Genomic DNA, 12,579 nt, shown 5'->3' on the forward strand with positions numbered 1-12,579 from the left:
ATGGATGAAGAAATTTCTGATGAAGATGCTAATCTTACTCTGACTTCAAGGAAGATTTCTAAGACAACCTCTGACATGGCTCAAGTTGTTCAGAGTCAAGATATAGTTAGTTCTGATATAACAATGAAGCAAGCAACCTCTGGCATAGCTCAAGTTGGCTTGATATCAGAAGATAAGTCTAAGGAAACCTCTGACATTGCTCATGTTAAATCCTCAAAGTTACTCCTACCAGGATTCACTAAAGCCAAACAGACTCAACCTTTGAAGAATGCAGCAAGTGGTTTTGAAGCAAGAGAAATTACTGGAAAGGAAGCAAGAGATAAATCTGGATTGGGTAGTGCTGATGAAAGAAGAGTGCAGAACATAACCAATGATCCAACTTCCTTAAGTGAACCAGGTATTGGAGCAACTCCTGAAAGATTGAATCAACTTGAATCTGTACAGATGGTTTACCAAACCTTCTTGAAAGAACACATCTTGTTATATTTCATGACAGATGGAAGGGTTTACCATATAAGGGAAAATGCTATACCATTGAAGTATTTTGAGGAATTAGAACATGTTTTATTTTTACTTCAAGTGAAGGACAGATTAACAGAAAGTGCTGCAAATTATTTGAAGACTCAAATTCATAGATAGAAGAAGCTTTATTCTGTGAAGTCTGACAGCACATATTGTCCCAAGTACAGAGATCACAAGGGTGATATTGTTGAGATGAAACCTAATACAGCAAAGATCAGAACATATATTGGTATTAAGGGACTTGAATTCAATCTAGAGTCTGACAAAGCCTATATCATAAGACTAGAGCAGGAGTTGAGAAAAGCAAAAATTAATGATCTCAGATATGCTATCTTCCAAACTGGTGAAGATACTGTAGAGCTTAAAGATGCTAAAAGGAGGATGATTGATGAACTCAGATATGCTGAGAGATGTTTGTTAAAAAACTATCTCAGAACAACTCCTGATATCGAAGAGATCAGAAAGTGAAGCCAAGTCAAGATCTACAACTGCTCGAATTCTGATGTGTGTACAGACTGAAGTTGTTATCATAAGTTAAAGTTGGTAAAGCTTTAAGGACTGTAAGTTGTAGTTATCTAGTTAAATTCTCATGCATTTATACTTAATATTTTTGACATCATCAAATATCTGTTAAAGTTGTATATTATGCTAATTTACAAGTTGGGGGAGATTGTTAGATATATTTGATAATGTCATGTCTAATATGATTTGTGTTTAGTTTTCAGATCTTACTTAAACAGGACAATTTAGTACTTAACTGGATATCAGCACTTATACTGAAGACAGAACTTAAGTTATCAGTACTTAAGGTTCAGGAGATATTTATCAAGAGATAATATCAGAACTGAAAGGAAACTTTCAGATAAGGAAGGCGGCTGATTGAAAGGAAAGAAGATCAAGACAAACGCAAGAAGAGATATGCATGAAGAAGGAATTCTGTGAAGAATGGAATACTTGGAAGAAAAGATATCTGATTGATATATTTTAGGAAGCAGAATTATATTCCATATCAATTAGCGATTATCTTGTAACTGTGTAGTATATAAACACAGACATAGGGTTTACACTATAAGTGTTATCATTATCGAGAATATTATTCATTGTAACCCTAGCAGCTCTCGTGATATTTTGTTCATCACTGAGAGAGGGCAGTTCTACATTGTAACAGAGTTTAATAAAGTTAGTTTTCTGTTACTTGTGTTCTTTGAATTCGATTTGATTGTGTTATACAATGTATTCAACCCCCTTCTACAGTGTGTGTGACCTAACATGATATAATTCATAATTTGAGATTACATGATAGTAGTATTATAGTGGCTCCTCTAGTGCCTCTTTTCTAACAGCTATGATGCTTTGTTTAACCATGATACCTATTTCAACACTGACCTCAGGTTCTTTTTTGTGATGCTAATAGCAGCCCTCGAATATTGTAAAGCTATAATTCATTTTAGGGTTGTCCTTAAATCTGAAGCTATATTTGCAATCTTATAAAAAACTAATCAATAATAGGTATTAATCAAAATATTTAAAATAAAAATTATTGACATTGTTTCCAGAAAAGTCTAAACTAGTTACTTAACATACTAAACTAGTTACTCGTCATCATTCTAGCTTTCCAGATCAGCGTTAGGAGTGGTAGGGGACTGAACAACTTGAGCAGAAGTAGCCTCGAGAATTTGGGCTATTTGATTCTCCATTTCTTTCATTTTATCCTTCATCAATTTTAATTACTCTTGCAACTTCTAATTTTCTGCATTGGGAAAGGATGAATTGCAAGTAGGAGTAATCTTCGACCCATAAAAGATACTTTACGATGAACCAACTCCATAGACCCTCTTTTTCTTGTCAACGCCTCCTACTGCCTCAAAAAATATAGCATTCTTATCAACAGGCTCTCCAGCTTTCTCATGGAGCTCACAAAGTCTCAAGAATGTTTCCTGCACCCATCCACAGTATTACCGGCTATTGAACATAAAATTGATAAAATTACTTGTAACCAAATAAACAACATTTCTTTCCTACATAAGCACATTTCCCCAGTACAATAATCTTCATAACATACCCAAGGTCAGGTATAAAATCGCAATTCTAAGAAATCACAACGTGCATAAAAATTCATACCAACATAAAAAATTTGCCAAAATTAGACCAAATTGTCTTTACTGATATTTGTCTCAAATTGTCTTTCATATGTCAGGTATTTCATTTTTTCCTATTTAAGTGAATGTTGTATCTCCTACACTTTCTTTCATCTAATTTATACTATTTTATCAAACTAGCAATCTTATTATTATTATTATATTGTATTATGATAATTGTTGGACTCTAATATTTTAAACAAACCGATATAGAAGTGATCAATAATGATTCTAAAAAATTAATCCTAAGGAAATCTAAATATTTCTAAAAATATCAGCGGTTAAATTTAAAGATTCGACCAAAACTATGTTAAACATATAAATCACAACATAAAGAATCTGGTTGCACGTATAGTAATATCAAATAGATGATGATTTAATAATTATTGGTCACATTGAATACAAATAATTGGTAGATAAATATGCATCCCCTTCACGCAACAACAAAATGGTCAAAAAGCGGAAGAAACACATAAGATGATACTGACTTAAAAAAATAATTAGGCGGAGGAAAGGAGGAAAGAACTGAAACTGCTAATTTATCTTGTACTTGTAATTTATCTTGTACTTGTAATGTTTTACCATTTTTGCATAAAACCAAGCTAAAAACAAGCACATATGAAAATTAAAATAACTCACATATGTTTGTTGGCTTTTTTATCAACCCATATCCTTTCGACACCAGAGTCAAGGTAATCCTCATCATCATCGTCATCCTTGCCATTCTCGCCATATTGCAAATTCTTCTTTTTCTTCACACGTTTAGTGTGCGTCAATAAAAATACCTGATCTGCAGTTGGCTCCCGGTTGTACTTCATTTTCTATAAAAATGAGCAACACACCTTAGAGCATGGGATAATAATTTAAAAAATATATATAATGTATCACTAATAAATTACCCAACGAGCTGCAACCGTCCTATGAGAAGCGGAACCACTCGTGTGTATTGAATGGTGGCCATCAGCCCCGCCGGAACGATTATTTTTCTGAATCATCGACTTCCTTTGAAAATCCATAGATTGCCAAAATATTACCCATTTCTCATAAACAGTCTGGCCAAGTCCTGAACGTAGCTCTTCACCCTTTTCCCAGCGAGCACGAGCAACACTACACAGTTCTGAATACTTCTTCTGTGCAGTTATTAACCAGCCCCGATATACCACTGCATCCAATTGCTTCCACACAAAATATTTCTACAACAATAAATGACTACTTGTTACAAAGCAATTCATAAATTCAAGTACAAGAAGGAATGAAATTACAAGGTGTGTATTTACCTTAAATCCCTCAAAATAAAAATCTTGAGTTTCTTTTGAAATTGACTTCCAGTTATATCCTTCAGGCTCAAGTCTCTCGTACATGATTTTCCTAATCCTAGAAGAGCATTGATTTGATGGTTCCAACCTTAATAAACAAAATTTATGCAAGGCATATGAATAACACTGCTAAATTTGCAAAACAGAACCAATTTTGCGATAAAAAAATTAACTTAAAACTTACACATCCTCAATGACTTCTACTTAAATCCGTCAGTCGATATGTGTAGAGCTAATTGACCAATAACCAAAATTATTAGCAGTTGTAGAAGATAAATTTAGTGTGTTTGGTGTCAGTTGATGTGATTGAGCAGAGAGCTGCTGGGATTGTTGTGACTGATCTGGGGTGTTTGGCATTGAATGAGATGTGTGATGGGATGTCTGTTGTCTTGATTGAACAGGTGATTGTTCTTGTGATTGAGTTGGTCTGCTTCTAGTGGGACTCCCAAAGTCAAGCACTTCCTTGTTTTTCTAAAATTAATTGACATATGAACTTTAGTTCCATAATTTTTATTATGAACTAATCCAATTATAATATTGTATGTAACTACAATGCATAGTTAAATTAAAAAAAAATATGTATGTGTGTTACTTGTAATCAAACATAGTATATCAAACAAAGTATATTTTTTATGTGTATTACTTGTAATCTAAATTATAATATTTTATAAAACTACAATGCATATTGTATGTCTGAAAAATACCTAGCTTGAGATAGAGGGAAAAAACAAATCTTGTTAAGATTTTTCTAATCTGAAATAATTCATCGCTTGTTTGTTGTAACGATGTTCTGATCGAGCTGGAATCCGCTTTCCCAATTGAGTTGAATTGTATTGTCCTGATTTTTCTGTTACGCGTTCTGCAGATTGGGCTGGTTTTCTTTGTACTGATTGAGTTGAATTTTATTGTCCAGGTTTTTTCGGTACGCGCTGTGCAGATTGGGCTGGTATGCTTGATTTTTGCGGTACGCGCTCTGCAGATTGGGCTGACATGCTTCTGTCAAGCCCCTCCTTTCTTTCCTGAAATTAATTGCAATTTGATTAATATATATATATATGATGGTTTCAAATACCCAGTTCACTTGTATCCACTAATGAAACAATTAATATGAATTGGGAACTTTCCAAATTTTCATAGTAATCAGTATACATAAAGGAGAAGAAAAGACAGTAAAAAACTCAACATTAACAAGATAAGAAATACAAGAGTTAAAAATATTAAAAAAGAAAAAGAATCATAAGATGGTATTTTCAGTGATAAAATTTTATGTTGTGCCCCTAGGATTTTGTTAGGTCACACTTTCACTGTAGAGGGGGTGAATACAATGTTTATTACAATCAAATCAAACTTCAAGAACTTATGTAACATAAAACAAACTTTATTTAAACAATAAACTCTGTTACAATCTGGAACTGTTATCTCTCAGTGATGAACAAAATATCACGAGAGCTGCTAGGGTTATAGTAAATAATATTCTCGATAATGATAACACTTCTAGTGTAAACCCTATGTCTGTGTTTATATACTACACAGTTACAAGATAATCGCTAATTGATATGGAATATAATTCTGCTTCCTAATATATATCAATCAGATATCTTCTATTCCAAGTATTCCATTCTTCACGGAATTCCTTCTTCATGCATATCTCTTCTTATGTTTATCTTGATCTTCTTAACTTTAATCAGCTACTGTCCTTATCTGATCGTCCTTCAGCACTTAAGTTCTGATATCTATCTCCTGATAACATAAGTACTGATATCCCTTAAGTTCTGTCTTCCAGTATAAGTACTGATCAGTTAAGTACTGATTTGTTCTGTTCAAATAAGATCTGAAATCTAAACATAAAATATATTAGCCATGACATTATCAAATATATCTAACAATCTCCCCCAACTTGTAAAATAACAAAATATACAAGTTTAACAGATATTTGATGATGTCAAAAACATTAAGTACAAATGCATGAGAAATAGACAAGATAACTACAACTTACAGTCCTTAAAGCTTTTACCAATTCAACTTCTGATAACAACTTTAGTCTGTATACACATCAGAATTTAAGTAGTTGTAGATCTTTGACTTGGCTTCATCATTTTCTAATCTCTCTGATGTCAGGAGTTGTTCTGAGATAATTCTTCAACAAACATTTCTCAGCATATCTGAGTTCATCAACCATTCTCCGTTTGACATCTTTAAGCTCTGCAGTATCTTCACCAGTTTGAAATATTGCAGCTCTGAGATCATTAATCTTTGCTTTTCTCAACTCCCGATCTAGTCTTATAACATAAGCTTTGTTAGACTCTAGATTGAATTCAAGCCCCTTAATACCAAGATATGTTCTCATCTGTGCAGTATTAGGCTCCATATCAACAATATCCCCATTGTGATCTCTGTACTTTGGAACATATCTGCTGTCAGACTTAACAGAATAAAGCCTTTTCTGTCTCTGAATCTGTTCTTTTAAGTAGTTTGCAACAGTCTCTGTTATTCTGTCATCCACTTGAAGTAAGAAAAGTACATGCTCCAATTCTTCAAAATACTTCAAAGGAATGGCATTTTGTCTTATATGATAAACCCTACCATCTGTCATGAAATACAACATGATGTATTCTTTCAAGTAGGTATGGTAAACCATCTGTACAGATTCTAGTTGATTCAATCTCTCAGGAGTTGCTCCAATACCTGGTTCACTCAAGGAAGTTGGATCATCGGTAGTGTTGTGTACTCTTCTTTCATCAGCACTTCCCAATCCAGTTTTATCTCTAGCTTCCTTTCCAGTAACTACTCTTGCTTCAAAACCACTTGGAGTAGTCTTCAAAGATTGAGTCTGTTTTGCTTTAGTGAATCCTGGTAGGAGTGTTTTAGATTTATTTTCTGATATCAAGTTAACTTGAGCACTGTCAGAGGTTACTTGCTTCTTCTGAATATCAGAACTTACAATTTCTTGACTCTGAACAACTTGAGCCATGTCAGAGGTTGTTTTAAGAACTTTTCTTGAAGTCAGAGCAAGATCATCTTTTCCATCAGTAATTTCTTCTTCCTCAGGAGGTACATAAGGCTTGATAGGTTCACCAACCTTTTCTTTACCCTTGGATCTTGGATCTATCTGTGGTTGTGATCTAGCCAAAGTTTCTTCAGTATGTATCCTTTCTTTGATCACAATGCCTTTAGGTTTTGGAAGTAACTTTTTACCAGAAGCTTCAGATTTAGATGTGACTTTCTCTAATTTAAGTCTGGCTTCTTCTTCCTTTAAACTTTCCAAGTCCATCCCTGGATTTTCTTGAAGAAATAACTGTCTTGACATTTCCTCATCAAGATCTAGAAGTTCATCAGAACTTATCCTTTTACCAGCAGCAGAATTTATTCTTTTCCCAGTATCAGAACTTGTCTAGTGACTAGCTTGTCTTGATGTAAACCTTCTACCTTGACTATGACCACTACCCATTCCAGAGTTTCCTTGGTCATCTTTTCCATCATCCTTTCCTTGCAGTGTCTTGTTGGTTTTGCATTTGGACTTAATTACCTTCTCCCCCTTTTTGGCATCAGCAGGTAATAAAAGAGAGATAAGTAGTTCCACTGAGGTCTGGATTTCAGTAAGTTGCGATTGCTGAGAAGCTTGATTTGTCAGAATTTGATCAATCTGAGCTTGTTGCTTCTCTTGAGTTTTCTCAATATAAGCAACCCTGTCAATGGTAGGTTGGAAGAACTTTTTCTTATCAATTTTCCAAACTTGTTCCTGTTTGATAAAGTTCTCCTGAATCTTGTGTAGCTCTGCATGAGTGTTGGAATGAAGACCTTGTAGATGTTTAGTACTCAATGCAGTGACTCTAAGCTGGGTTTTAAAATCATCAGAATGTAACATTTCATCAGCTTTAGTCAAGTGCTCAGCAAGATGTAAAGCATTTGGAACACATGAAACTGAGTTCCATTCCTTAGTCCACTCCTGACCTGCAGGAGTTTCACTCCAAGGTACTGGTGCATCCCTGATAACAAACTCCTTTACCAGTTCAGACTTAGGAAGAGTCAGTGGAGGAGTATGTCCTGAAGGACCTGCTTCATCAGCATCTATAGTTGTAGCAGCCTTACCAGTATCTCCAACATTTGCAGCATCAGAACTTAGAGAATCAGTATCTTCTGATAAGACAACTGTGTGAGTAGCAATGGAGGCTTCAACATCCTCTAATTGCTGATCTGATACTAAGTTCTGATCAACAGCCATATCCTGATACTCACCTAAAATCTGATCATCAGCATCTTGATGCAGAGAAGGTGTTAGTGATAACTCAGGAGTTTGAACAGCATCAGTAACAGGTGTTGTGGAAGGATTATTTGCTGTTGGAGCTTCTAAGAAAAGTATTTCAGGCACAACCAGGTTCTGAATATCAATTTCAGCACTTGTGCCTGGATCAACAAGAGACATAGAAGGTGAATTAGCCTTGTCAGATTCAGGTTCCTGAGATGGAGTTGATGGAGAAGAAGTGACTGGAGCAAATTCCTTGTCTTGTGAGATCAGAGATTCCTGATCCCCTTCCTTAGCTGCTTCCTCCTCATCATCTGAAACTGGCCTTTGTGCCCTCTGTTTCTTGTACTTCCTTGTTGATTTGGATTCCGTGGGAGTTTCAGGAACCGTCATACGTCTAAGCCTCTTGAGAAGCCTAGAACCCCCAATTGCAGAATCCTTCTGAGAAGTTGCCTTCTCAGCTTCATTTACCACAGGTTCTGAAGAGGGAATCTGATCCTCAGAATCTGATTCATCTCTCAAAGTAATCCTCCTCTTCTTCTGAGATGTTTGAGGAACAGTCTTTGTTCTCTTTGGCTTAGAGGATGTAGGCTTCACAGTAGGTGCTGAAGAAGAAGGTTGAGCAGTCTGTGAAGTGGAGAGATAGGATTGAATTATTTTTCACTGCAACATTAATATTCTGAAAATGAATCATGTTAAAAATGACCGAGATAATTTCGATGAATAAGTGCTGACAAAGAATCAGAACTTAAATAAAGACAAAATTTAAATGGTCATCAGAATATCAAGCAGGATTTAACAACACAAGATAAAATAACTCAGAGACAAAATCTTGAAGTAAAAACAGTTTTCATTAATATATCAAGTCAATACATATATAAAATAGAAATTACATCAATACAAGATTTTCCCTAAGCTTCTAATCCTAACGTCAATAGCTTTAGTCCTAGCTAAGAAGCCTGACAAAGCTGAGGATGAAGAAGAACAGGAAGAAGACGAGATTAAGTCATCTTCCTCTTCCTATCTTCGACAAACAAGATGGTGAGTCGTATGATTCGCTCTTGCTGACGGATACGACGAAGGTGAAGGTCTCTTCGAACGGCCACCAGATCACGTTTGATAACCTCTGGAAATTGAATCCAGAGATTGTGAGGGATGTTGGTGATAGGGTAGGGAGTTGGAATTCCATTCAAAAAGACATGCACAGTCTCATCACCGTAATTGTAGAACCAGCCAAATTTAGCCATTTGTGATAGTAAATGAAAAACAAGACTGAATTTGTGATATAAGTGTGATGAGAAGACTAATGTGAAGTGGCTGTGTATATAGGCAAGAGAATGCCAAGAGACGCAAAGATATTTAATGCTGACAGGTAGAATTAATTCTACCTCGTCTCCCTAGACTTTGAAAAAGAATAACAGTCATTGAAAAGGAATGTGCACATGTAACAAGAGTGAACTGTTCAAGGACGAGTGCCATTATGTTTTAACCATAGACTATTAATCTTCCACTTCAACATTTCGAAATTAATCTGAGACTGTTACCAAATTTTACTCACAGATAAGTCAAGTAAAGGGTTAGACTGAAAAATCAGAACTTAGACCTATACCAGAACTTAACAGTCATCAGAACATAATGTCTTAACTCGAACAAGGAATATCTATCTTAGTAAATACTCATACAAGTTCTTAGTTATGAACGTCAGAACTTAATCATCAGAACGTGTAACTAGAACATGTCCTCAGAATTTGTGTAAAAGTGACACAATGACTGTTTATCTAAAATAACATAGACCACCACAGAAATTTCATCATTCATATGGAGTGATGTGTGTGTGCATTAAGCTAAATAACAGACAAAGAGTAAAGTCTGATCTACTTCAGTACATCTTAGAAATAAGTCATAATTAAAATTTTGCTAAAGAGCTGTCATTATCCTGAAACCTACTGATAAATGAGTTCATGCATGAGTCCACCTCAACTGTTTTTGTGCTAATTTTATGCATCTTTTGAAATTCTCTTTTACAGTGGCTTCTCAGTGTAAGTGAGTCACGACTGCTTATCAGAATTTATGCTATTATCAGAGTATTTCTCCAGTAATCATAGAGTGTGAAAAGTCACCAAGAAAATATTTTGCTTTTCTAATGCATATTTACTTAATACCAGCAATGCACTTGGGTCGTCCCTTTCACATTTTTACTCTAGATCTCAAAGGAGTACCTGATTTTTTTTATTTTTTATTTTTTTTTTGTTTTAATAAGAGAGGTCTATCAGCACTTAGTACATTCAGCAGTTTTACTAGTATCAGAACTTAACAGATGAGTAGCATTATTCTAATTTATGACTTAGTAATAAGATATACAAAGTAAACTTAACTAAGCTCAGTTATCAGAATTTGCTAGTGTCATAAGATTTCCACAGAAATAATTACTTCTTTCATGGGATCATTTGTTTATTGAAGACTAGTAGGTCAGTATCTAGCACAATTATCCTCATAGGATTGAATAGTTACTGAAACAGACATATCACTTATCAGAGTTTAGAAACATATATCAGACAACAGTCAGTACTTAAAGACATTTATCAATTAATGCACAGAATATACAAAGAGATTAATTCTGTAAATACTGATCATAAAGTCTGATAACATAGAACAAGTTTAAGCAGATTTAGAGAATGAACCTGAAATCATTCCAAGTTCATTTACCAATTTTGTAAAGGTAGCTTCACACAGTGGTTTTGTGAAGATATCTGCTACTTGTTGATCTGTGGGAACAAAATGCAATTCCACTGTACCTTCATCCACATGTTCCCTGATGAAATGGTACCTGATGCTGATGTGCTTTGTCATAGAGTGTTGAACTGGATTACCTGTCATAGCAATAGCACTTTGATTATCACAGTAAATAGGGATTTTGAAATATGTTAACCCATAATCCAGTAACTGATTCTTCATCCAGAGAATCTGTGCACAGCAGCTTCCTGCAGCAATATACTCTGCTTCTGCAGTTGATGTGGAAATTGACTTTTGTTTCTTGCTATACCAAGAAACCAACCTGCCTCCAAGAAATTGGCAGCTACCACTTGTGCTTTTCCTGTCAATTTTGCAACCTGCAAAATCTGCATCTGAGTAACCTATTAATTTAAAATCTGATTCTCTAGGATACCATAATCCTAGATCAGCTGTTCCTTTAAGATACTTAAAGATTCTTTTTACAGCTGTTAAGTGAGGTTCTCTTGGATCTGCTTGAAATCTTGCACAAAGACAGGTAGCAAACATGATATCTGGTCTACTAGCAGTTAGATAGAGAAGTGAGCCAATCATACCTCTGTAATCAGTAATATCTACTGAATTACCAGTATCCTTATCCAGTTTTGTTGCAGTGGCCATGGGAGTGGATGCACTTGAACATTCTTGCATTCCAAATTTCTTCAGCAAGTTTCTGGTGTACTTAGATTGACAAATAAAAGTTCCTTCTTCACTCTGCTTGACTTGAAGGCCCAGAAAATAACTAAGTTCTCCCATCATACTCATCTGATATCTTGACTGCATTAGGTTGGCAAACTTTTTGCAAAGTTTGTCATTTGGAGACCCAAAAATAATATCATCAATATAAATCTGAATCAAAAGTAAGTCCTTGCCATGGTTGAGATAGAACAGTGTTTTGTCAATAGTTCCTCTGTTGAATCCACTTTCCAGAAGAAACTGAGCTAAAGTCTCATACCATGCTCTAGGAGCTTGCTTAAGTCCATAAAGTGCTTTATCAAGCCTGTAGACATAATCTGGATGTTTGGAATCTACAAAACCTGGAGGTTGTTCAACATATACTTCCTCTTCCAATTCTCCATTGAGAAAAGCACTTTTCACATCCATTTGAAAGACAGTAAACTTTTTGTGAGCAGCATAAGCCATGAATATCCTTATGGCTTCTAACCTAGCAACTGGAGCAAATGTTTCATCATAGTCAATTCCCTCCTGTTGAGAATATCCTTTTGCAACCAGCCTTGCCTTGTTCCTTACAATTATGCCATCACTGTCAGTTTTGTTTCTGAATACCCACTTTGTACCAACAACCGATCTATTCTTAGGTCTTGGCACTAAGGTCCAGACTTTGTTTCTTTCAAATTCATTCAACTCTTCCTGCATTGCTTGCACCCAATCAGCATCTTGAAGAGCTTCTTCCACTTTCTTTGGCTCAGACTGAGAGAGAAAAGAATTGTAAATACATTCATTCGAAGTACCTGTTCTAGTTCTGACACCTGCCTCAGGATTTCCAATTATCAAATCAGGTGTATGTGATTTTGTCCACTTCCTTGCAGATGGAAGATTTTCTCGAGAACTGGATGCTCCCCCATGATTC

The 12,579-nt window shown here is 35.2% G+C and overlaps 1 protein-coding gene across 1 annotated transcript; it reads right to left on the minus strand.

Moving 5' to 3' along the window:
• Nucleotides 1-2,330: 2,330 nt before the first annotated feature.
• Nucleotides 2,331-4,021, minus strand: LOC141686228 (uncharacterized). Its single transcript, XM_074491277.1, has 5 exons — nucleotides 3,938-4,021; nucleotides 3,560-3,853; nucleotides 3,326-3,481; nucleotides 2,545-2,610; nucleotides 2,331-2,459 (listed from the first exon to the last, which is right to left on the minus strand). The coding sequence occupies exons 1-5, from the start codon at nucleotides 4,019-4,021 to the stop codon at nucleotides 2,331-2,333; spliced, it is 729 nt and encodes a 242-aa protein (XP_074347378.1).
• Between the last annotated feature and the right edge of the window lie 8,558 nt (nucleotides 4,022-12,579).

This window comes from Apium graveolens, chromosome 9 (genome assembly GCF_009905375.1).
Source record: "Apium graveolens cultivar Ventura chromosome 9, ASM990537v1, whole genome shotgun sequence".
Lineage (NCBI taxonomy): Eukaryota > Viridiplantae > Streptophyta > Magnoliopsida > Apiales > Apiaceae > Apium > Apium graveolens.